The 26,687-nt window shown below is 38.8% G+C and overlaps 1 protein-coding gene and 1 long non-coding RNA gene across 4 annotated transcripts in view; one reads left to right on the forward strand and one right to left on the reverse strand.

The window, feature by feature from the left end:
• ext1b (exostosin glycosyltransferase 1b) overlaps positions 1-19,423 on the reverse strand; it is a 93,684-nt gene extending 74,261 nt beyond the window's left edge. The window contains exons 1-3 of one of the 3 annotated variants that reach the window (XM_073858349.1): positions 19,293-19,423; positions 18,849-19,200; positions 17,540-18,742 (exon numbers count right to left, since the gene is read on the reverse strand). In XM_073858349.1, coding sequence (XP_073714450.1) covers positions 17,540-18,492 — 953 coding nt within the window. In that variant the 5' untranslated portion in view covers positions 18,493-18,742; positions 18,849-19,200; positions 19,293-19,423. Of the gene's footprint in view, positions 1-17,539; positions 18,743-18,848 lie in introns of all 3 variants that reach the window. The other 2 variants (XM_073858350.1, XM_073858348.1) reach the window with 2 other exon arrangements.
• LOC129454425 (uncharacterized) lies at positions 19,418-21,411 on the forward strand. Its single transcript, XR_008647892.2, has 3 exons — positions 19,418-19,557; positions 20,126-20,464; positions 20,910-21,411. It is a non-coding gene; the product is annotated as an uncharacterized lncRNA (long non-coding RNA).
• Positions 21,412-26,687: the final 5,276 nt, after the last annotated feature.

A 26,687-nucleotide genomic window follows, 5' to 3' on the forward strand; every position in this document is an offset into this window, starting at 1 on the left:
AGACGCGACCGCAACCCATGGTAACCGTCAGTCCAGCTGCCGCCGAAAACAGCCGCTCCGAGGAGACTGACCGGGATGCACAGGTACCTCAGCGCTAACTTATTCCGCATACAGAGTATGTGTGAAACAGCGTGCGTTTTGTGAGCCCCATTTACAATTGTATAATTATACTAACATAGTCTTTTAGTTTTTATTTGTTGTAAAACAACAGTAGACACAAATTTACTATGGTCTCCAACTCCACAATATACCATAACCATGGTATTTGTAGTAAAATTGCGGAAATACAAATCGTTTTAATCTGAAAAAAAAAAAATTCACAATGATAAAATCATGGCTTATTTTCCTAAGGTAGTAATTACAAAATTATATATGTTTGAAAGACGGAGATGCGCACCTGTCAATCTATTACATAACAGAGCGAGGCCAGAGACAAACGTGCTCATAAACGAGAGTAATATGGAATAATGTGTGCATCTTTGAATAACTGTAAGTATACATTTATTTCAAATATATTTTTGTCATATAAAGTTTTGAGACATGGCTTAATAATGCTTTTTTCACTTTTATTGCTCATCTAGGCTTATTGTGCGGGTAACAGCGTTTTTGACGCATTTACCTCAGAGATTATTTTAGCAATATTGCTTTTTTTCCGGTAATAATACAATTTATATTTCAATCCTGTTTCATTGTCTGTTTATTCATTTCATTATGCTGTTATGTTAATGTGATGATATTTATTTGCCATATGAAACGTGCCGTTATATAAATACTTTTGTATAATATTCAAATTATATGCGGAATAATGTGTGCATCTTTGAATAACTGTAGGAATACAGTTGCTTATTTTTGTCATAAAGTTTTGAGAAATAATAATATTGTGAGGATTTATTTCCATATGAGACGCTTTTTGTCGTTGAATACTCTCGTTTATTATTTGGAAATCATATTGTTTATGCGGAAAAGTGTTCACAGAAAGTGTCAATCACATGAACGTTTCATATGCAGAATAAGCGATCAGCAGCGCACTGCAAGGAGTGCTTGACGGATTCGCCGCACACATACGCAAACGCACTGCATACGGAGTATTTGTGAAACAGGAGTTAGATAAAAAAAAATGCATTTGATTAATTGATAACAAATTACGAAATCGACGAAATTCTTAACAATCAATTATCGATCGTCGATTAATTATGCCCATCCCTATTCGAGACCGATTGATTTTATTGGAGACGTGGATTGGTTTTGTTATCCGTTTCTCTTTTATTGTGAATGCAGGAACTCTGGAAGCTGACACATCAAGTCCTTACTGGCATATTATGAATCACTTGTATTTGGCAACTGCACTGATGGATGCTTGCCAAACTGTCTGTGACTGGGGAACTGAAACCAATTTGTACACCGATGACACTGTAGAGGTCCTCATGAAACACCCGTATCACATAAAGAATGTCTGCCTAGAAGGAGTTTGCTTTGCGTTTCTATGTTAAATCCCTCTTCTAATCCGTGGGCTTGGTAAATTGAGGCTACACCGCTCCACTTGCCCGCTAATGCCTGGTGCCTGTTTATTTTAAGTGAGGGTCCCGTTGTGACAAACTCTGCTGACTTGCTTTTTTTCCGCTGACAAGACTTGTCGGATAAATGGGGCCCTAACTGAGGTGCAGCCTAAAGCAGCTGCCCAACAGACGTTTACCAGCATGCGATCTGGACCGCACATCTTCGCAAGTATCTCTCAGGGTCACGCAAGCGATTGCACTCCAGATCCAGCCAATAGGACATTTACAACATCCCAAACACTACTCACTCGTGTACTAAATTATAGTCACAAATGATCTTACACCTTTGAGCTTGACAATTTCTTCCTGCCATTCAGCTTTTCACCAGACTCTCCCCAGCACGTAATTGCACTCAGCAAGCCAGAACTGCTGAAAAGGAGCAGTGAATTGGAAAAAAGTGCAAGGAGAACCCGTAAGAGAACAAGTGCTGTCTGACAACGTCATTAGAGGAAAGGGTGTTGAACTTCAGCTCTCGTGTCTGCAATAATAAAGTTCTCCAGGTTGCAATGTTCACTCCCCGAGCGTACAGGGTGCCATAATTAACGTTCGCTCCTCGATCCCCGAGACAGCAGAAGTTCAGGCTCTTCCCCAGGTGCACTGACACGGTGGAATGTGATAGGTGGGCGTGTTGGACGCCGATATTTTCGTTGAATAATTCCCTTTAGGGCCAAAACCAGACATGGCCCTTCAGTTCAAGGGGGACACTCGCACGATAGAAGAAATGTAGCCTGCTATCATTCACCGATAGGGTAAGAGCAGCCTCAGAGGCACTTGAGTCTGCAGAACGAGTTGACCTGAGTGCGATCTGATCCCCCCACTCACGGCTGTGTGCGATTTACGGCTGCGCCCAGGGCACAAGAGCTACAGAAGAAGCCGTAAAGACTGCCATCTGCAATCAGAGAATGACTTACATGCAAGTAATGGCAGAAATTACCATAATAGGATGACAAAATAAAAGTCACCTTGATTAAGTTGGGGCATTTGCTGATACCCAGCTGTTGGGTTATTCCATATGGCTCTCTACCTAATAATGTCCAACTGCACCATTAGCTTTCAAACAGTGATTTAAGCAACAACCAATGTTAATGCAAGAAAGAACATCTTGGCAACACATTTTTTGTTGCAACTGATTGTACACAAGCACCATGGTACTGACAACCACAACGAGCCAGATGATTGACACGCCACAAATCACTACCACAGTTATGATAAAGGCAAGTGGGGTCCTGTCAGTCATTGGCAGACAGCAGTCACAGGACTCAGGAGTCAGATGGCTGCAAACAACATGTTTACAGATGCTGTACCCTCACAGAGAGCACCAGTATACGACCAAAAACAATTTTTAACGCTTCTGAAAAGATAAAAATCATAGGAGGGGTCAATATCACGCTTTCAAAATGGCAGAAAAGATAATATTACAAATTCGAAATTAAAATCTTTCATTTCAGCTTTGCTTTCTTATCTTCAATGTGTTATCAAGAATTTCTTGAGATATTTCTGATTCACATCTGATGTTTCGGTCCAGAGGTTGTGATAACCCTAACTGATAAATAAAGCATATCGTTTTTTTCTAGTCCGGACTTTTTTCCAAGCTTGCACAAAATATTGCACATAACTTTACTGCTGCATCAGAGTGCTACACCAAGCAAAAAGACAGCAAACATGCCTAGATGTGTGCAGAAATGTGAGCTTTACATAAATGCACACAAGCCTTTGTGTGCAAAAACATTGCACATTTCTGTGTTATAGATTATCAGATTCTCCCCATGAAAGTATTGAATTCCAGGAAGATATCCTCTTACACTAAAAGGCAAACACTTGATGGTTGAACTTGACACTTAGGGGAAGTTCCTGTTGTGTAGGGCTGCGTACCAATTAATTGTGTCAAATCGTAAACAAAAAAACTTTAATCTGCAAACATTATATATGCGTGTGTATTGTGTATAGTAATTATGCATATATTAACACACACATGCATGCATACATTTAAGAAATACATGTGTATATACATTTTATATTTAATTTATATAAATACTTAATATATAAATAGATTTATTTCTTAAAAAATGTGTTTGTGTGTGTGTGTGTGTGTGTGTGTGTGTGTGTGTGTGTGTGTGTGTGTGTGTGTGTGTGTGTGTACATTTATTTATTTAAATATTTATATAAATAATATGTACCGCACATATGATTAAAACTTTTATTTTGCAAACATTAGTCACAATTGATTGTTTTGTAGCCCTACTGTCCTACTGTTGTACAATAAATTTTGTAACATCTTTGACTTTGGGTCTATTTCACCTAAACCGTTAACTGGCGCTGTCCCGTGAGCGGGACACCTAAGTTTACTTACTTTTTCATGTAAATGTTGTTAATCGATCACGACAAACTATATATTGTTGGAAAGGTCTAAGATTGTAGTTTTCATAATTCAAAACCTTTTAGCAATAATAATAATGCAGTAACTGTAATTTATTCATTCGTGACAAGAGTATGCAGCAAACCTCACAACAAACCAACACAAACAAACCTCAGTTTTTTGATAATTTTATGTATTAAAAATAATACTATAGACCGTTTCAGCAGTAACAACATAAACAAGCGGCTGTCGCGGTCCGCACGTAACTTCCGGTAAACTCCGCTAAGAATAAATAACAACAAAGTTCTTTAAATGTACTTTATTTATATAACAAGCAAAAAAACAGCACATAGATTACCTAGGAAACCAAAACATTTGTTATTTTCGATGAGGCATTTGTTCAAGAGATCAGTTTAGCAACTAGTCAGACCATTAAAGCAACACTATGTAGTTTCCATGTAAAAATGACTTACAGCTCCCCCATGCGGTTGAAAAGCGCAACAGTGCCTGGTATCATACACTCTTCTGCAGGCAGGGGGAGGGGCGGGGCTGTGTGCTCTACCCTCCACCACCACTTTCAGAGTGTGCTTGTAGCAGCTAGGAGGCTGCTCAGGTTGCAGCAACAGTACAATTTGTCCAGTTAAAAGTTGTTCTATCACTGAAATAATTTTAGAGACATTTTTTAAAGGTAAAAAACTAAATAGTGTTGCTTTAAAAAAACGAAACAGGAAGTAAGGTTCGGATCCAGACGTGTATCACGTCCGTCCGATGAAAAATATTTTCACCTCCAGACACTTCCGTAAAAAAAAAACTTAAAAGTGTCTTCTTTAAAACAAGACCAAAATTAGGCTTTTAGACAAAAAAAATGCCAGAGTTATATTAATTTGAAGGTTAACCTTTTCACCACCCCCCAACTCAGAAAGGGCTGCACCATTTAAATGGTTAAAATTAACAGATGACAGCAAAACAATGGACAAAAATTTATCAAACATAGGATACTTTCCTTTAGTTCAGTAAGCTTATCTTATCGCTAACCCTTATCTTACAACTGAGACTTTCAGCAACCTTTCCTTTGTTAAAAATGATTTGTGCAGATGTTTCATTAATACACGGATGAGGAAAAAGTGATCCAAGACTAATGATGAGTCTCAGACTCTTCCTGATCTCTTTATCTAACAGAATGAGAAAGAAAGGTCAACGTAGTGACGAAAGAAATTACTTCCATTTCCGAGCGAGACAGACCTGTTACATGACCTTTTCAGGAGGTTTTCTTTCAAGAATTAGTGTCATATCTAAAGACTGAATCCATCCTGTTTTTGCTGGATCCCTGCAACAAAAAGGTTAATCCAAGAGGCAATTATCTTTATTGGGCTTGGCCATCCATTAGTGTGCACGCAATCAATTAATCAATAGCCTGTTTTCAGCTCCATCAACAAGCTTCTAATAGGCTGAACTGTACGAGAGGATTACACTGAAAGGGTTTCAGTTTCCAGACCGGCTTCGGCTAATGACATTTACTTAAAAACCAAAGAGAGAGGCTGAAAAGCTCTTCTGCAGCAGACCGTTAATGTTTAAGGACCACAGCTAAACAACAAGAGAGCTGAACCTTGAGCTTTTAGGAAGTACGGCATGATGCTTTGCATTAGGTTAATACTCTAATCGACTTTCAAAGTACTACTCTAAAGTACAACAGCAATGCTTGATCATGAAAACACAATAATTGCTTGACTTAGCTTTCCTTTAAACAGGTTAAAGCACAGTCATCGCAAAAGGTTGCGGCGCCAGTTTGCAGATTACCTAGTAGCGCGATTCATCAGGACCCCGGTCCTCCATATATACTTTCCAGAGAGAAGACTTCAAGCCAGCAGATTGAATGCAAACAGATTTTATGAATTCAGAGTAGATCATTGTTTTGTGACACTGAAGGCAAAGTGTTATAAAGGCGAGGCCGCATGTCCGAATGAAAAGACAGTCTGGACATGCTAGACAAAATTGCAAAAAAAAAGAAATATGAATAAAACACAAGTGGTGAATAATTCATCATATATTGCTGCCTGGGTTCCACATGAATGCACACAGCAACTTACGCTCTCGTCCGAAAGCACCAAGGAACCGAGCTGCTGGAGTAGGTCCGAAACCGGAGGGGGAACATAGAGATGGAACACCAAAAAAACTGTGTTGGGCAACCATATAAACCACTTAAAGTAACAAACTCTCTCCAAGTCAGCCCACACACAAGCTAGCAAGCACTGACCACACAGACCTCAGCGTTTGTTTTCAATGAGGACAGAAAGGAATACATGAATGGGTAAAAGCTATGTAAACAATTACAGGATTCAGAGGTTATCCCAGTTCAATCTTTATAGTGGAAGAGATAGATTTGGGGCAAAGTCTAAAAGCATTCTTGAAGAAATGTGTCAAACTCTGAGCCTACCTCAAGAACATGAAAAATGCTACAGGGCTTATCATAAAAGATTCAAAACAATTTAGCATACAGGTGAACAAAGATCCGGGATCATCAAGCTAAATTGTACATAACAATGGCTGACTTTGAACACTCCCTTAATCTCCCTGCATCGGACAAACAAACAGATAATGCCGCCCCAAATGCACATCATTGATTGAGACAATATTTTTTGAATCTGGCCCAGTAAATTGCTTAAACCATGAAGGGCCTTATTTATAAAGTGTGCATTGATCGTAAAGTGTGCGTACGCAAATCCACAGCAAAGTCCATATTTCTAAAAACTTTCTTTGAGGTGGAAAAGTGCTTAGCGCCACGCCAGGGTCTGAGCAGACGTACGCACTTTTGCTTGTCCGATTGCGGCAGGTTTTTGAAAAAATAAGCCATTCTTGCTGCTTGAAAAGGAGCAAGCATTTTATAAATAAATGAGGCACCAAACTTTATACTTTATGTAGAGAATATTGCGAAATCTATGTACCTGCCAATTTCTTATTCTCACATGGATAAATGCGCATGGTGGACATGGTCCTTGCCACAAAAGCGGCTAATTTAAACGTGGGCTTGTCCTCGATATTCTGCAGGGGAATAGTCATAGCAAGTGCAAAAGGAAGGGTTTGAAGAACAGAGACGCAACATGTGACAGATCTTAAGGAACCCTTCAGTGAGAGCGTTTTCCTTTGAAGCGGTGAACAACGCTCACCTAGCAGATGTGGAGCAAAGACGGCACAGGTTAAAAATAAGTCATCACCAAAAAAAAAAACATGCATTCCCTCTACCACACCGCAGATGAAACGCAAATGAAGACCCCCATCACGCGGCTCACCTAGAGGTTATGTTAAACAGTTCTCTCTCTTCGAGGCAGCCGGCAACAAAGAAAGTCACAGATCGAATTCGAACCCAAAATGAGCCCTGGACTAAATGAGGTTACACATCAGGAGGGGAAAAACAGCAAGCAAGCAATGCCTGTGCACTCATAGAAACATTAACGAAGGCTGAACATTAACACTTGTTCACTTGACTGGAACAGGCACTGAAGAAACCAGGACAATTCTGATAAGACACACTCAAAATGTCGCACAGGCCAAAATAATATCATATATCAATAAATTAAAGGCCTTTTTACACCTGGTCATTTCATGTGTTTCCTTTAATCGGATAGCTATCTGATTTGTTAAAATTGTTCCATTTACATGTGGCCACATAAATGCGCCTTGGCAAAACGGATATCAATCTGATCTTAACTTAAGTTTAAAAAATTAAGACGACGCTTATGCAACAAAAAGCAGCACTTACTGTATGTTATACTATATGTTGGGCAGGGGATGCACATCTCCTTGGTCGGCATGTGCTGGAGCACTCAGTACAGAGCAGCAGGAGAGTGAGACAACGCAATGTCCATGATGGGGAAAAGCACTTTACAAAATGCTCATTCATAGTTTTATTTCTTCGTTTAATATAATAGTTTGTCATTGGGCTATTTATTGGTTCTAGAAACTTTTTTTACCCACTCTCGTCACTAAATAAAGAAATAAGCATGTCGTCCTTGTTTGTTTGCCTCTTTCAAAGTACTTGCGAGTGACGTGCTTACGTTTGGGAGGAGTAAGGAGCTGACATATGTGGTTTCATCAACCAGATGTATTTACACTTGTCTAGTTTCGTCTGAAATGGTCCCAGACCACCTCCTGGAGTGGTTTGAGCGATCAGATTTAAATCCGTTTCGAATGTCATTTACACCTGGTCCTTTTTGATCAGATAGCTATCGGATCAGATAGCTAGAAAAAACGCATGAAGTGACCAGGTGTAAGAAGCCCCTAAGATACCACTTTAAGATTATTTTCAGATTTTCTACTACTTACCATTTTACTATTTTTAGGTATGTGAATAAGTAGAAGAATAATTTTTTTGTTTCATTCTGCCAACCACGACAACATTTCTGCCAAGTTCCTAATAAAAAATATTGCTTTATTTGCATTTATTTACTAAAAATTGAAATGGGGAAAGCATGGTCCATATAACAAAAAGATACAGTGTTATTCGATCTTAAATACTGCAGAGAAAACAAGTTCAAAATTACTCTCTCAATAACAAAATGCTAATGTTTTACATTAGCATGCTAAGTGTATTTTAGGAACATTTCAGAAATATACATTTTATGGAATAACCCTAATTTTTAATCACATCTTTAATGTGCCTTTGTATCGTTGCTCCTTTATAGTCTTATCATAAACAAAAATGTACACAAGTGGTTTCTGGAGACAGAAATAATGGATAAATATAGCTGCAAGCAGCAATGACGGGCCCTCGCACGTTTTTAATAGCTATACGGTGCCTCCAAGAAAACGATGCATGGTGGCCAAGTGCATCAAGTGGGTAAATATCAGTGGACTATTGTTACTGACCCATTTGAAGACTGTAGATAAAAGAAACCCCACATTTTAAACGAATGAGGGCGCTAGTGAGCCACTTAAGAGACACACCTTTGTCTAACCTTTTTGTCCACACTTAACAGCCGACAACTCTGATGTATGTGACAAATTTTAAGTTAATTTAAGCAGGCTAAGATTTCACGACCTAAATACGCCTGAAATAAAAGTAAACATTGACACGATGCCATGGCAACAGCGTTTGAAATATAAAAAATCTGATCACAATTTAGAATCTCAAATGTCTCTGCATCTTCTTGGCCAAGTCGGGTCTCAAATCGCATGAATATCCTAGGAGGAGTATTCAAAAGTTTACCACATGCAACTGTCAAAAAATCCACCTTTGTGACTGATACACTTCCTAGTGCCTTTTGGTGGCGCTATGTCTGAGACTCACCATAGGCACATCGGTACGATGGGAATCCTTGGCCAAACATACACACAGCGTGTCATCACAATCAGACATTTTTTGCCTTAGATATTAGACACTTCCTGTTTCTCTGATTTCGCCAAACGGAAGCATGGAATACATGTTTACATGCAAGTCAAGCCTCATGTGAGATGTTACTAACAACCTAACAATTAAAACAGAGCTAGCAGGATAGCTTACGTCTGACCTGACGTCAACATTTCTGACAGAGCTTCGATTGCAAAGAAAGTGTGTTATCGGACCATACCGATATGCCCAGCCCTAATATATTCACATTTTAACTTTTGCTACTTTTGGCTTTGTATTATTTGCTGGCCATGAAAAATCTTTATCATTAATGGTTACAAGCACTGTCACAACAAGTGTTGATCTGACAGTGTTGTTTGTGTGAAAACCAATTTCACACTTCAAAACTCATTTTTGAACAGTGATGGTATTAACAGCGGACTGTAGTAACTGGGGAGATCAAAGTTTTACTATCAGAGATTCTCCATAAATATTAATACAAGTCTTATCTGAAGAGACAGTTTAACTACTACTGTAAAGGAATACAAATTGCATCATAAAATCTGTTAACTGTTACTGTAAAGAAAATGCGAGTGGAGTTTGCCATTAAAACTCATTGCCACAATGCTCATCAAAATTGCACCTCACACATGATATTTTCTCTCGATGCGAGTCTAACAGATTTGTAGCTCATTTAATTATCTGCCATGAAAAGATTACACATCTAATGGCTTAGAAAACCAGCAGCACACCTCTTCTTAATAAACTGCATTATTTAAATCTGTATCATAAACAGTAGGGGACCCGCCAAAATTTTATACCGTGGAATTGTTATAGTATTAGTGTTGCTTAGTAAATCTATTAAAAAGTCAATCCAAGTTGGAGTTCTCCAACATTTCACAAAATTCTCAGAAGCCGTCTACACAGCCCCCTCCCCAATTTTAACAACACAGTGACGGCTCAGCCAGTGAACCATGAAGTGTCAAGCAATCACACAAGAGTCGGCAACGTTTCTGTGTGCCCTTTGTTTGATGCCTTCCAAGTTTCAAAAGCTATGGCAGAAATCAGGCCTGTTGCACTGTTGTGAATCACAGTTCTGAGGGGAAAAACATTGGAAGTATAAAGGGGGGTAGGGGTAAGGAAGGGGGGTTGTGAGGTTCCTGTGGGGGATGAGAAGGGCCCGTGGTGTCAACAAGGCACAGGCTACGAAAGAATCTGAGCAAACTTTCGCACAAAGGAGCCCCTCAGCGCCCGAGGGCGAGAGAGCCATTTCACTGGAGAGGTAGTCAAATCAAGCCATAAAACGGCTTGGGCGCGAGCCATTAGATCAGCTAGCATTTAAACAAAACACTCTTTTTGTAGCAGGCCCCCCACTGTCCTATCCGTCTACCAGTAAACTCGCACGCATCACACAAATTCTTCGGAGATGTACTGCTTTTTTAAAGCAACCCCCTTTCAAATTCCTTTTTGACGGGTCTGACTATCAATGAAAAATGTTTGTTTTCTATTCTCAAAGTAATGAAGAGGGTGAATAGTAAGAGCTTTGTTTCAGCAAGTCAACAGGGCAGACGCTTGGTGTGTCCGAGACAGAGTTCATGATAAAGCTCTAATAAAATGCGGCAAGCCTTGTGAATTACACTGAAGCTGTAAAAAAACACCTACAGGGAGTGGACGGGGGTCACTGATGGCCCAGGGCAAAAGTGGGCCAATCTTGTCGTCTATAGCCTCTGCCACCAACCCAATTCATCAAGTACAAGTGATACTGGCTACACACGAAAACATTTGGTTTATGCACATCTTGCTCTGATTTACACTTATGCCCATGAAAGCACAACCGTCTCCAGGATAATAAGACTGAATCACAGGCTTCTTGCTCGTATCTAAAATTATCCTTTTACCAGACAAGTACTCTCACCAGAGAACGAACAAGCTTTATTTACACCACATCCTAAAGTGCATTAATATAATTTCTTGTATCGTCTCTTGTATGGTCCATTCAGGGCTAAAAGTCTGCAATAAAGGAAATTAAACAGCGTAAATGCATCTACAGGCAACTACTAAAACTGTTTTTTAATACCACAACCCTGGCGATACTGTATAATACAACTGGGTCATACTGTGTAATATATCTGGATCTTGATATATGGGTCATAAATATTATACAACTCTGATTTTTTAGTAAGAATGTATAACATTTGATTACCTATCCCATCCATATTGTTATTAACTTTACAGCACTACCATGTGTCACATTGCCACACAAATCTGGAAATATAGCTAACATTTGAAGTGGATCAAAAAGGTTTATCAAAGTTGTCCTAAGACAAAAATGGGTATTAGGGATTGGTTTTATATAAACTTTTATTCAAGGTTATGATCCACTTCGAATGTTGATTAGTGTATTTTCTTACAATCTGAGATGAGTGTGAAGCTGGATCTTGGGTTGCTTCTTTTAGCACTTAATTAGCATGCAAACTCGAGTGTTAGGTTGTGAGGTTTATGTTCAGACAGTGAAAACCACAGCACTAGCAGAAGACTTCCTCCTGGGAGCTGGATTACAAGTCCGTGGCTAATACTCATGGGCTAATGGTCACCAGAGAGCCCGGCACCCTCAGGGCCCATCTCCCACCACTAGGGTACATGCCACCCAAAGTTACAATTTCTGCTATAAAGCTACCAAAATGTTTCAAGTTTATAATCAATGGTCCTATGCAAGTGGAATGGCTGGCAAGCTTAATAATATGGGCATTGTGGCCTGGGGCCAAAGTGAGAGTTCAACCCAGTTGACAGAACTGTTACTTACGTTATTGGGCAAATTATATGTTGTCACTATATATTATGGTCATTGTTTATGCACATATGTTTCACTTACAGACTTAAAAAATTGAATATTCTACAAATTCATGCTATCTGGCTAACACAAATCACTACTTCAATATTGTTCATGACTTTATTACGGTCAGAAAGGTGTACAAATTTACTCATTTAATAAAAAACCCTTTAAAAACTGTTTCAGATGTAACAAGCCAATAAGCACAGGCATGGCAAGTTAAAATGTTGCTACTGGCCTGGCTATGTAGAGCTGCTTTTTGTACATTAATATTTGACCATCACTTTAATGCCTTACTCATAGCTTTACCTATAAAATACAGAGTCAGTCAGAAGTCTAGCATTCTTTCAGAGCACTTCTCATCCATTAAAAAAGTAAAACATAAATATGTACCTCAAAATGTCACCTATTCAGGAATTCCGCTCAAACGTGAACCAATCAAAGCACAGCTCTGGAAATTCCTTTTTAAGGACGTGATTGGCTACTTGCCACCCGCTGTGCTTTTGGCAGGGGGATGGCAGAGAAATGAAAGATGCTTTTCTTACTCTACATACCACTTATTAATTCATACACTTGCAGAACTCATTGACAGCCCTTGCGGGGGAAATTATGCCTTTTTGCATATTGTTTTCATATTTCCTGTATGTAAATGTTGGCTTCCTACTTGAGAAAGGTTTCAAAGTGAACATTTGATTTGATCATAATGCCTTGTCGTCTCTGTGTAAAAGACAAAAAAATGGAACAGGGTCCAGGGTCACTTGTAGAAATAAACCTACTTCATCATCTGTCAAAACAAAACTGCTTAATGCTTTCTCTATCTTAAATATTTTCACTTTGTGAAAGAATGCGTGTGCGCATGCATGCAGTGTTTATTTAGTTGTCTTTGCGTATGTGTGTAAGCAGCACTGATCTTTTTGAGTGTTGCGTGTTGTGCAGATAGACGATACTATCGGCAATAGTCAGACATATGGCCGATAGTTGGCTTTCATGACGATAGTTGGCAATAGATATTATTACAATCATCATCATAGTTTCTCATTAACATGCACATTGCATGCTTTTCCTAGCTTGAGAGGCTTTGAGAGCTTGTTATGTACACAGATTCTTTCATCTGGACTTGTGGGTCTTGGACTATAGCTTGGACCTGAACGTGCATGGCATGAACTCCTTCTAGCACCTGAACTTGTAATGTGCATGATTCTGACTCTTCCTTACACATGAGCTTGTAATATGTGCACCTTTGACATTTCAACGCACTAGAGAGGTTTAAAACCAGCGAGTGTGTTGTTCCCGCTCCCTGGTACGCAGGAAATTTCAGAGTGCCTTGGCTTTAATGATGCGCTCGGATGCATGGCAACAGTTTTAAGAAGTTTGCAGTCATGACAGTATTGCCCTTAAGAGTAAATCAGCTTTTTGTCCACCAATCAAGTGCCTTTGTCATAAATGAGTAAAAAATTAATTAATAAATAAATGAGTAAACTATTGCCCCGCCCCCCAATACGATCATGTATCTGCAATCTCACAAGCTGACGATAGAACGATCTCACAATGGGGCATATCGTCAAACACTATCATGAAATTTTTCATAAATGCAAAGAAAAAAACTTTCCTTCAATAGTTTAAGTTATTTAAGTACAGCTAAAACCCAGCACTTTGCAGTTCAGGCGGCCCGCCTAAGATGGGAAATCCTACCGCCTTAACTAGGTCTTCCAAAAAAAAAAAAATTTAAGATAATGTAATTAATAGTGGGAAATAATCAGTTTTTACCATTTTTGCGCTATCTATCATCGTTTGCCAGACATTCTACAACATCTGCTTTAGTTTGTGTTTATTAACCCTTTAGTTTCACTTCATCATGCAGCTATTCCTGTTAGAGGTATCTTTCAAAAAAATGTAATAAATTAATAATCTAGTACGTGTTCATTTTCTGTCATAGTTTCTTCAAAATGAAGTGTTTTAAATAAAAATATTTTAATTTTCATCATGATGCGTAAGCCCCCAAACCCCCTTTGACTGCCACGCCCCAGCCCCGCCCAACCCTACCACCTTAACTCACAAATTTTATGTGGGAAACCCTGAAACATTTAAAGAGCATCTACATAAAATTGAACATCATACACAAATTTCCTCCTCTTTTTTAACATGCTATTAAAAAGGTAAATGCTATGATCAGATAAAGGCAGCCCAAATACATTATGCACAGAAATATATAATCAACTAACAGTAATTAAGCAGAACTCTATTTGGGCTAATTACCCTCACATTAGCATTTGTCACACATGCACAGGCCACTACTTTATCTGAGTGAGGTGAGACCATGAAAAATTCATGATTTATTAATGTGATAACAGAAACACATAACAGAAACAGTGGGACAGATTAATCGCAGATGACAGGAGTGGCTCAAATTATACAAATTAAACTGGTGTTAACACCAATCCTTCCATGCAAACGTTACTTCAACTTTCACCCTACTTATCATCGAACGAGCCGTAATCACAACAGTGTTGATGTTTAGCACAACGACAAGACTTGTTACTTTTACAGAGCAGTTCTATAAACAATCAAGTTAATACGGAGTAACTTATGTCATGCACAATTTGGCCAGATGGTTTGTATATTATTCCTCCTTTCTCTTTTAATTAGTTTTCTATGTTCTGTGAATCATTAAAAAGTCTGTCAACATGAGAAAGAGATTAAAGTTAAATTCTGTCCATGTTGTGCCCTTGAACGGCCTAGTAAGCAGGAACCATGAGACGAAGTTAATAAAATCTGAAATATCTAGTTATCAAAAGCCTGAAAACTTAATACAGAACCTGTTGACTTTGCAAATATTACCCTTCTTTTTCTGTACAGTGACTCATTTTCCAGGAAACAAGATTTTAACAACTAATATGACCAACAGAATCCCAGAATTCCAAGACAATGACAGAGCAAAGGGATTTCCTACCCGACTGAATGTCTATTGAAATCATTCCCTTCATCTGTATGATATCAGTTCAATGTGACAACTTTCACAAATCACACTGAGCCAGATTGGATTTCCTCTGCTCTTCCAGCTGGGGCAGTGACCAGCACTGTGCTTTGTGACACGGTACTGAATGAATCTATTGTTTAATAATGCTTGGCACTGCCGAGTTATTCCAGCTTGGTAAATTCCAAACCTTGGCATAAAGGCATTTCATTCGTAGGGCCAAGTCTCAAACCTGGCAAGCTCTTCGTCGGACCACCGGTGACCTAAGGCATTCAGATGCAAGTGATTTTAAAATCTGTATAATCATCCAGTCTGAAAAGGTAAAACCATAAAAAGTTCAAATCCCTCTGGGTAATTGGAAGTGAATATAAAGACACAAACCTAGTAATTTGTGATTTCTCGCAATGTTTCTCCTAGAAAAACCTCTCATTTTGTGAAGCAGTGAATTCAACTTTCAATTATTTTGTCCAACCATACCCAAAAAAACACAAATTTAGCAGACCCCCATTAGCTGGAGCATTTTTGCATGACTCGGCTCGCTCATGTCCCGAACAGCTGTTCTGCCTCATACACACACAGACTTACTCCCCAATTAACAGCACAACATCTTGCTAAAAAGCACCTTTGTGGCATCATGGAAGGGAATAACACGGTGCCAAAAATATCTCCATACCAATGGACATTAGTGCCGTAACCAACCAGTGTTTTACAACCTCCTGTTGGCGTTAAGTCTGAAATGCCTATAATGAGCACTCAGGCTGCATTGAAGTGATACCCGCCAGGTAATTTCTCCCACAATGTAAATTACCCACAAATTCGAGCGGATCGTGATTCAGGGGTCATCTTTCAGGGGTCACTTTTATAAAGCATAACAGGTTAGGGGAAGTTAGATCTGGATTATTGAATAACTAACACACTGAGAAATCACAATGGCTGGATTGCAAACTATTGTGGGAGATCTACTTTAAAAAAAAATTGCAATTATAGTTTATTGACAGCGGGTTAGCTTTCTAATTACACGAGGTCATCGCCCTACTCTCTCTGCTCAGAAAGGTGCTATATTTCAACAGTATGAAACATGCCCGAACATACCAAGACTGGGTTGCTATATAATTTGAGACTTAGGCAAAATTCCCATCGTGAAATCTGATTAAGTTGTGAAAAAAGAGAAAAGATTACAGCCCACTACTGCACCCAGGACCTGGGCCTGTCATGTCAATAGCTCTTTAAAGCAATAAAGCATTTCAAAATCCTGTGTAAAAATATCCACCTGGGGCTCAATGATGCTCTCCACGACACATGAAGCACCAAAAATAAATAAAATATTCAACATGACACAACTCACTAAAACAGCTCATGTAAAAATGGCACACTGCTTCATAAACTGGATGGCCTGACAAAATTTGGAAAACATACTTCAAGTGGTTTGCACTGCAGTATAAAATGAATTAGATTAACAGCAATGTAATGAGTATTACAAGCGACTTCACAAAATAACATCACGTAGTGCAGTGGTTCTCAAACTGTTTTATGTCATTTTATAAAATACATGAATTTATTATGAATTCTGTGTAATTAAACCAAAAAAATATATATAAGGCTACTAACCAACAGCACTACTTTGAATAATTTTATATGTAAAATGTATTATGTATATTAAAATGTTACATTTTAGAACAAATTTATCATAAATTTTCTTTGGGGGGCCGCGAAGAAATGCACTGTACACAAGGGGGCCCGCACGCTGAAAAAGTTTGAGAACCACTGAAGTAGTGTATGCACTGCAGTATGAATTACTCTTATGAACCATAACATGGTTTAACTATGGTTAAAGTATGTTAACCACAGTTTATAAGCAAATATATAAAAATTTGTATTACAATAATTTTACTAATAATAACATCATCTATGGTTCTTGTAGTGAGACAATGGTAAATTTGGGTTTACTATGGCTTTACTACAAGTTTTAAGTGAAACAATGGCTAATTTTCAAAAAGGTAGACCTACACCACCACATGAAAAAAATACTGCAGCATTTACTACAGTAAACAAGTAAAATTTCTAGATGCAATAGTCGACCGTGAAGTAGTTACAATTTTTGAACCTTACTATAATAAACAGTATAGTGTACTATTCTATACTGTAGTATAATTACTATAACCTACTACTACAGTTTACTAGAGTAAATGTAGTATTTTATGTGGGCTGTAATATAAACAAAATATAAATGTCAGTGGTACTCAAATACAACTTTCCCATACAAACGATTACCCTGGTAACTATTTTACCAAACTACCAATTACTAAAGTAAACCTGTAATTAAATAAATGCTTTACACTTCAGAGTGTGTGGGAGGCTTTCTGAATCTTTTTAATCTTTAGTTGGAAGACAAGATTTAATGCTGTAGCAACAACAGCTACTGGTGTATGGAGGTTACTAATTATTAAACATGAAGTGTGCATTAAAACCAACAAAAGCAAACACTTTAGTCAAAACTTACTTGTCATACTCGGCGTTGTCCTTATCACATCGTGCGTCCTTGTGTTTCTGCCAGTCTTTGCCATGTTTGCAGGTGGTGAGAAGAACTACATCCTCCGCGTTATGAACATGATGTAAGGCATTCCTCGTGTCCGAACCGATACCGGTCAGATAGCGTTTCCCTTTAAAAACCAGCATATATTTTCTAAAAGGTGGAATGGTGTTGTATTTTAAGAAGCCCCTCTCCCCACCGGTCCTCGGGTGATCCTTGGAGAACAGCGGGATGGAGACATCAAAATTGGGTCTGAAGTTCTCCGTGCTGATGCTCGCTTTGGCCAGCATGGCTTGGCCGATGTCAAAGCCCAAGTCTTCCGTGTAGTCGGGCCATGTGCCTGAATACAAATTAAATATGAGGTGATTTCTACCATTGTTCCACAGGGGCAAGCTCTGCACCTTGGTTTTGAGATTGTGCACATATTGTGGAGACAACTGGTCTCGGTCAAGGGTGTCCAGGCTTAGGATAAACAGACACGCTTGACTAGGGTCCGATGTGTAAAACGTCGAGCCCTCGATTGTGGATAAAATGTTCTGATAACTTTCCGAGATCTTCTCGCCTTTCTGCTGTGGGTACACGTACACTTTGAACCCGTGTCTCTGACAGAGAGAGAAATCAAAACATGACTGCATGCGACACCTCTTGCCCTTGTAAACGCTCGAGTTGACGTCTCGCTTTTGACGGGGCGACACGTGAACGTTATATTCCTCCGTGTCGGAAAGATCGCCCGGGCTGAAGTGTTGTAAGGGATCCGAGAAGTGTGGCCACGGTTGATCGGGACGATTGTATCCATTGCGGCTGCGCTCATGCCGGCTCCTGGAGCCCGTGGCCGCCGGGACACCACCTCCTCCAAAGTAAAAGAGCAGAACTAGAAAGGCGCCGGTCAAGAGCGAGATAAGATATCGTTTTTTGGCCTGCATGTGTCCTGAAGGCCAGATCGCGGTGTTTGGAAATAAATCTCAAGCGGTGGGAAGTTTTTCTCTCACAAACACCTCCTCCAGCTATAGTGCTGCTCCGCCATCTTCCAGCCTGCGAGGATTTACAACTCACGTCTTTCCTCTTCTTCAGATTCCGATCACCGATCAGCAAGCGTCCGATCCAACGCATGTGGGCGATTTTACACCGGTTTCCTCGCTCTCCCTCGTCTGTCTACCTGCAACATTTTACGACCTGTTAAGATACAAGCTACATTGTAAACACAATCAGGTAAGCTTACTCACAGATTTACTAAAATCAGTAACTGTTACTCTCACTGATTTACTGAAACGGTACACACATTGGAGAAATGCGTCGTACGGTCCGACTCGCGCTGGAGAGTTGCGGCGACGCCGACTCATAGAGTTTGTCTTTGAAGAGCAGCGAGTCCCATTGGAAAAACGTAAAGTGGTATTTAATACAGCGATTGAGGTTTGTATCCGATAACTAGACGTCCATATTAAACCGATCCACAGCTTAACTCCATGTATCTCCGAAACGTTAACGTAAAGTGCAAGTGGACACAGGACAGTTCACGGTAACCTCACGAATCCCTGCATTTCTCTTATTCCCGTGCTCTCCGTGGACCTTCACACACGCGAGAAGTGGATTTCCTCTTCATCGGGACACCGGTGTGGGAAGCGAGGTTTCCTCTGAAGAAACACAAAGACAACGAGCGAGTTTCACGGGGTGTTTGCTTAACAAATAACATTAACGGAGTTTCTCGATCCGCGAGCCCGCTCACCTATTGCTCAGTTGTTCCGATTGTTACGCTGTTACATTCCAATCCCGACACGACGCCAGAGTGCGTGACGTCCCATCATGGTGCATCGCGCGTTTTCATTGGACAGAAGAACCGGATGGGGCGGAGCTTCCACAGCACCCATTCATTCCCGGGGCAGACTCAGAGCGTCGCGCTTCTACAGAATGTGGATGGACTTCTGACGGTTTTCACGTTAAACATTGACAAACTTTTTGATTTCAGTATATTTCTCTAAACTGCACTTTTAGTAAGTATTTTGCCATATACTATATTAATATTAAGATAATAATCCTTCCATATAAAGTAGCCTACGATACGATCTTTGAAAGCTGTGTATTTAAAAATAACTCTTTGGCATTAACATGCTTGTATTTGAAAAAGTAAGTTAACAAGATTCAAATGTTACATTGATATTTATTAATTTGGCAGACATTTTATTTCAAGGCAAGTTGCAGTGATTTCAATGACCTTTGCACTGTTAACAGGAACACATATTATTCACTAGACATGTGAGTGATGTGCAATGTTTACAACATTTCCAAAAAATAACAGGAAAATGAATAATGTCATCTCCCTCTTATGAAGCAAAACTTAGGTGTATGCTTCTCTTTTTCTTAGGCATCTAAAGGTTCATCCGGCATCTAAAGGTTCATCCGGCATCAGTCCATTATATAAGAAATCAATTTGATTGACCAACTCAATAGAACATGTTAAAGAGATCTAGATCGTGGTGTTCTTAACATTACCAATGGGATCATAACTGTTCCCCATACTATTACTGAAGTATTTATGCATTTGCTTATTCATTTAAACAGTAATTGAAAGAGGAGATGTGGACTACCAGAGGGATTTGCTTTTGTACGTAGCTGCAGATAAGAAGCCGGGCTCTATAGCACTTCCTCTTTCCAAAGCCTCACCCGGCTTGTGATAAAAAGTCCCAAATTTGGGCCGCTGTAAACAAATACCCGCGTCTGGATGGGGTAAGCCGCGAGTTCAGAGAGTTCTAAGCCCTGGGAAAGACAAAACACCCTTTGAGAGTCCTCTAGCCTCCACTGTTCCAGGATCTGATAAATCTGCCTGAGATGATGTAACACGTTGCATTCCCTGAGTATTCTGGGCAGGGCTGGGTCTAGTGATATCTAGACACTACACAGGTGAACTTTGAAAAAAATCACACACAAAACAGAGTTTAGAAATAATGTGGAATGCAATCCAAAATACATATCAAGGAAGACAACATTGACTTTACAAAAATATACTCATAATAATAACATGTGCTATTTAAAATGAAAATCTGAAACCCATTCAATATTTCAGATTGTGTTGGGAAATGGTCCAATATGTGGAAAACATATTTAAATAAATATTTTAGTTCGTAAAACATTAACATAATTGTTTTAAATGCAAAATAGCGACAGCATTTGTTTTAATTGTCTTATGGCTGTGTACTATTAATGTCTTTCAAATTGTTTATGCTTGTGCACTCTATTGTGTTTTTTATCTCGCCAAAACCAAACATGCACAGCTGTTTAGCTGAAATGCTGTGGCTTATGCTTTTAGGAGATGTTAATATGTAAGCGTTCTGTTCTCTCCCCACAGCAACAGCCGGAGTGCTGAGGATTCGGGAACATTGGAAATATCAAGAAGAGCTGCGTGACTAACACAAACGTAGCCATTGAGTAGGTGTGGAGTTTGAAGTCCTGCTTCTCTTGTTTAACTCTCACTGGTGCCCTCCAGGCAAATGAATCTTTGGAAAAAACACAAAATTGGCACACAGCTTCTTAAAGCATGTGTGCGAGTGTGGGATGGTTAGATACCTCCTTGTTTCTTTATTTATTTAAAATGACCTTTCCGTACTGGAACAGAGTTCGCTCTTGGCAATGTGAAGGTTTAAATGTTGGAAGATGTAGGAGGGGAGAGCAGCAGAAACTAAAGCCCAAGAGGGAAACGAGAGAGAGAGAGAGAGAGTTAAATCATAAGGAAAGAGAACTCAAGTGACTGCAGGGAGAGCAAGGCAAAGTAAATGAAGCAGAACAGGTTAGATGTGTTGATAGGGTTTTGTCCTCATTAAAAAAAGCCAAGTTCTGGTCTTCTGAACCTCTTCATTTGTATTCCGTGTCAATTTATTCCATACAGATTTGAACCGGAGAATTGGGTTACATCGGAGTGGTGAAATGAGAGTTTCTTTGCAAAAATGAACCTTCACATTTGGCTCCGTTTGCAGCCTACCCAGATGATTAAAAGAGAGAGAAATAAATTGAATGATGCCCAGAAGGACACTTTATAAAATAACCTATTGTTATTATTGTTTTTATTGTTAAAATTGAGAATTTATTTTTGTATATTTCAAAATCTGTTATTTCTCCTGGGCACATAAAGTGTCAATGATTTTAGTGCACACTGCCCCATACACACATACCCACACACACACACACAGTCTTTGATGACCTGCAGTGGGAATGTTAATGAACTACCTCCTCAGGCTGAGATCAGAGCAGGCTTTCCTCACCCCCTTTGAACTTCCTTTTGTTTGCTCTCCCAGTCATCGGGGCTCCCAGACGTTGAACAGGAAAAGTTATATGGATGGATGCCTTGTCAGCAAAAGATCTTCAGATCTTTCTGTGTCTCCCCGACTGAAAAACTCACACATTTCTTTGGCACATGCAGAAAGATATACATTTTCAATCAGACAAAATATATGCATGAGAACAGTTTATATTTGGGAATTTTTTAATTCCTTACAGTTCAGCACACGTGGCTCAAAATAGAAAAAGACAGGACTGGAATGTCTTGAAATGTTCCTTCTCAGAATGAGTCAGTGGGAGTGTTGGGATGGATACAGAGCCAAGAACTGAGCTTTAGCACAGCTTGAATTTGTTTGGCACAAATGCTATGATCAAAGGCAATCATTTAAATTTGCTAAATGTGTTAAACTTTTCCAGTAATGACAGTTTTTAATGTAGCCTTCATTTTAAAAAATCAACTTGCACAAGCTGAATAGACGAGTGTACTGTGATTGAGAAATAAACATGGACGCAAATTGTAAAAAAAGACATGTAGTGGGAGAAGTTGTGTAACATGACATGTTGGTTAATTATGTATGCTTCATCGTGTCACCTATTAACACAAACAGCAGGGACAGTGACGGAACAATCCAGACACCGAACCCTTCATCATGCCCCCTGTGTCACAATAACACAAAACCTCCAGACATAATACAGCCCTTCAGCCTGACCTCTGCATTAACCTTGCTTATTAACACAGTGCTTAACTTGAACAAAGCTATCCGAACACTCAAAATAATCTTGGTTATGTTATAAAGCAATGGTTTGAGAGAAAAATGTATGAGGAAATATGCAAAATCAAATTATTTGTTTTGGCCAGCAATTTTAGAAATTGAATTGTATAGATTTATATACACTCACCTAAAGGATTATTAGGAACACCCCCTTTCGCCTTCAGAACTGCCTTAATTCTACGTGGCATTGATTCAACAAGGTGCTGAAAGCATTCTTTAGAAATGTTGGCCCATATTGATAGGATAGCATCTTGCAGTTGATGGAGATTTGTGGGATGCACATCCAGGGCACGAAGCTCCCATTCCACCACATCCCAGAGATGCTCTATTGGGTTGAGATTTGGTGACTGTGGGGGCATTTTAGTACAGTGAACTCATTGTCATGTTCAAGAATCAATTTGAAATGATTAGAGCTTTGTGACATAGTGCATTATCCTGCTGGAAGCAGCCATCAGAGGATGGATACATGGTGGTCATAAAGGAATGGACATGGTCAGAAACAATGCTCAGGTAGGTCGTGGCATTTAAACGATGCCCAATTGGCACTAAGGGGCCTAATGTGTGCCAAGAAAACATCCCCCACACATTACACCACCAGCAGCCTGCACAGTGGTAACAAGGTATGATGGATCCATGTTCTCATTCTGTTTACGCCAAATTCTGACTCTACCATCTGAATGTCTCAACAGTAATCGAGACTCATCAGACCAGGCAACATTTTTCCCGTCTTCAATTGTCCAATTTTGGTGAGCTTGTGCAAATTGTAGCCTCTTTTTAATATTTGTAGTGGAGATGAGTGGTACCCGGTGGGGTCTTCTGCTGTTGTAGCCCATTCGCCTCAAGGTAGTGCGTGTTGTGGCTTCACAAATGCTTTGCTGCATACCTCGGTTGTAACAAGTGGTTATTTCAGTCAAAGTTCCTCTTCTATCAGCTTGAATCAGTCGGCCCATTCTCCTCTGACCTCTAGCATCAACAAGGCATTTTCGTCCACAGGACTGCCGCATAATGGATGTTTTTCCCTTTTTCACACCATTCTTTGTAAACTCTAGAAATGGTTGTGCGTGAAAATCCAAGTAACTGAGCAGATTGTGAAACACTCAGACCGGCCCGTCTTACAACAACAACCATGCCATGCTCAAAATTGCTTAAATCACTTTTCTTTCCCATTCTGACATTCAGTTTAGAGTTCAGGAGATTGTCTTGAAAGGACCACACCCATTAATGCATTGAAGCAACTGCCATGTGATTGGTTGATTAGAATTGCATTAATGAGAAATTGAACAGGGGTTCCTAATAATCCTTTAGGTGAGTGTATTTGAAACACTTGCCCCAGACTGAAACACAGGATTCTAACAGGAATTTATTTATAAGTTTATGAGGATGCTAATTTGTATGATTTTATTCAAGTGAATCGTGCAGAAATTAGAAAACGCAATAATGAAAAGTTAAAATTTAATTTGTTAAGTTTAAATAGCCTAAAAATATATGTTGATATGATATCAGTTCCCCTCTGATTACGAGCCAATGAACCACTTTTAGTGCTATTTTATGATAGCCCTGAAGTACGCACATAAAAATATATGTTGATTTGACAAAAATGCTGCATTTTTTTTTACAGTGTAATAATTCTAATTTATGACAGTTTTGAAGCAGGTGCTTGTAAAACCAACATACAAAGCACTGCTGGAAATGACACATTTATGTAATTGGATTTAAAATCTAGATAGATTTCTAGCCCTTGTGACAATTTCCCCATGTGACAACCAAAAAACATCATCTGTCAGTCAGAAGTAAAATAACATTCAAGTTTGCATGTGTTTTTCTTGACTTTGAAATGCACATTGGCTTAATTATTCAGATCACACCGCACCTACTGCTGTTATTTCATTTGAGCAGAGAGAAACTGTGACTGTGGCACCTGGTTTTAACAACCACCGTGCTCAAAGAGAGAGAAGGAGTTTGGAGATTGGTGCAGCTTGGGCCTGATTTTCCGAGCGAGTTTCTAAGCTGTAATTAGTCCATTGCCGGAAGTTTCACGTAGACAGTTGCTGACATAACAGCATGCAAACACTAAAAATGATAGCATCACAACATAAAAAAACCTAATCCAAATGACTTGTTGTGACAGCTTTTATGGAGCTAAATCACACAGCATACAATTTTGTGTTAGGGTGCTCAGTTATGTGTGAATATCATTTTAAACAAACCCCCAGGTCTAAATATTAAACTTTGGGATATAACTCATCCCTCGATGTTTATTCTACAGACAAGAATGACTGCTAAAATCACATAGATTGATGAGACGAGGTATGTTATGTAAGGGATAGTGTACATCCAGCTTGTTGTTGTTGCAAATAAATGACGCAAAATGAAGGGGACCTGAAGGGGTTTATTTTGTGATAATACCCATGTGGATGTACATTATCCCGCTTATTACATGGCTACTTGACAGATGAGGAAATATATTTACTAAATATAAGTATATAGTAAATATTTTATTAGCCATAGCTCAAATTCAAACCTGGCATGAGAAAATAGACAACAGAGTGATACATTAAACATACGAGCAGTACCAGTCAAGATGACTGTCATTTGGAAAGTACCCTAACACCTAAAGAGTTCATATTAGTACGTCAATTAGTACTTCGAGGGATGGTTTCCCGGACAGGGTTTACCCTAGTTCCAAACTAAAATATCTATTTGATCTGCCTTAATTTAAAAACACCTTGCACTGACATATCTTGACATTAATTAGTGACATTTTGTTTAGTCTTAAGATGCACACCAGTATTGTTTTTTGTAAGGTTTGTTTGTAAAAACTACTTAAATGTTCTAATACAATCCTGAATTAATGTAAACCCAGTTCGGGAAATCACACCAAAAAGTACATATTGGCACCAAATGTACACATATCTGTACATAAGTGGGACATACTGGGACAATTTTTCTGATAGTGTACCCAAATAAGCTGTGTGTTGTCAGGTTTAGTCGTTATAAGGCATGATTGACAATGTTGAATTATTCAAAAATAATGTACACCCAAGGTGGGTATGCAGCAGTTCAAAAATTTCTCAACCAATCAGAATAAAGCATTCAACAGCCCGTGGTATAACGTGGGCTAAAAGATCTTGGATGTTGCACCTGACCAATCAGAATCAAGTATTCGAGAAAGGCATGTAATACCGTAACTCTAAAAAAATTGTGCTAAATAGCACTAAAAGCTCGTAATCATAGGGCAACCATTTTAGTGCTATAGCACCACATATGGTTCTACATAGCACAATATGGTTCTACACAGGTGCTACACAGTTACTACATAGGTGCTATATAGCACCCAAAATGGTTCCCCTATGATTATGAGCCAAAGAACCACTTTTACATTGCAAAAATGATTTTAAACTAACAATTTTCTTAGTATTTTTGTCTTGTTTTTAGTTAAAATATCTAAAAAATTCTTAAATTAAGATGCTTTATCTTGATGAGCAAAATGACCAAAAAAATAAGTCTAGTTTTTGGGCCAAAAATGTCAAATTTAAGTGATTTTGTGCATAAAACAAGCAAAAAAAAATCTGCCAATGGGGTAAGCAAATTTTTCTTGAATTTAGTGTTTAAGAAAAATGTTCAAGAATTTTTAGTTTACCCCATTGGCAGATTTTTTTTGCTTGTTTTATGCACAAAATCACTTAAATTTGATAATTTTGGTCTAAAAACTAGACTTATTTTCTTGGGTCGTTTTGCTCATCAAGAATTGAATTGAATTGAATTGAATTGAATGCACAAAATCACTTAAATTTTATATTTTTGGTCTTAAAACTAGACTTATTTTCTTGGGTCGTTTTGCTCATTAAGAAAAAGCATCTTCATTTAAGAAGTTTTTGTTATTTTTACTAAAAACAAGACAAAAATACTAAGAATGTTTTTTCTTGAAAATCATTTTTTGCAGTGTAGTGCTATTTACCACTGTTTGTTTTTAGAGTGTTGGTGACAATTTTCCTATTAAAAAAAATCACCAAAGGACAAAACAGTTAAAAAATCAAGTCATAAACAGAAACCAGGATACACTTTATAAGAAAAAGGAA

This window comes from Misgurnus anguillicaudatus, chromosome 20 (assembly GCF_027580225.2).
Source record: "Misgurnus anguillicaudatus chromosome 20, ASM2758022v2, whole genome shotgun sequence".
Taxonomy (NCBI): domain Eukaryota; kingdom Metazoa; phylum Chordata; class Actinopteri; order Cypriniformes; family Cobitidae; genus Misgurnus; species Misgurnus anguillicaudatus.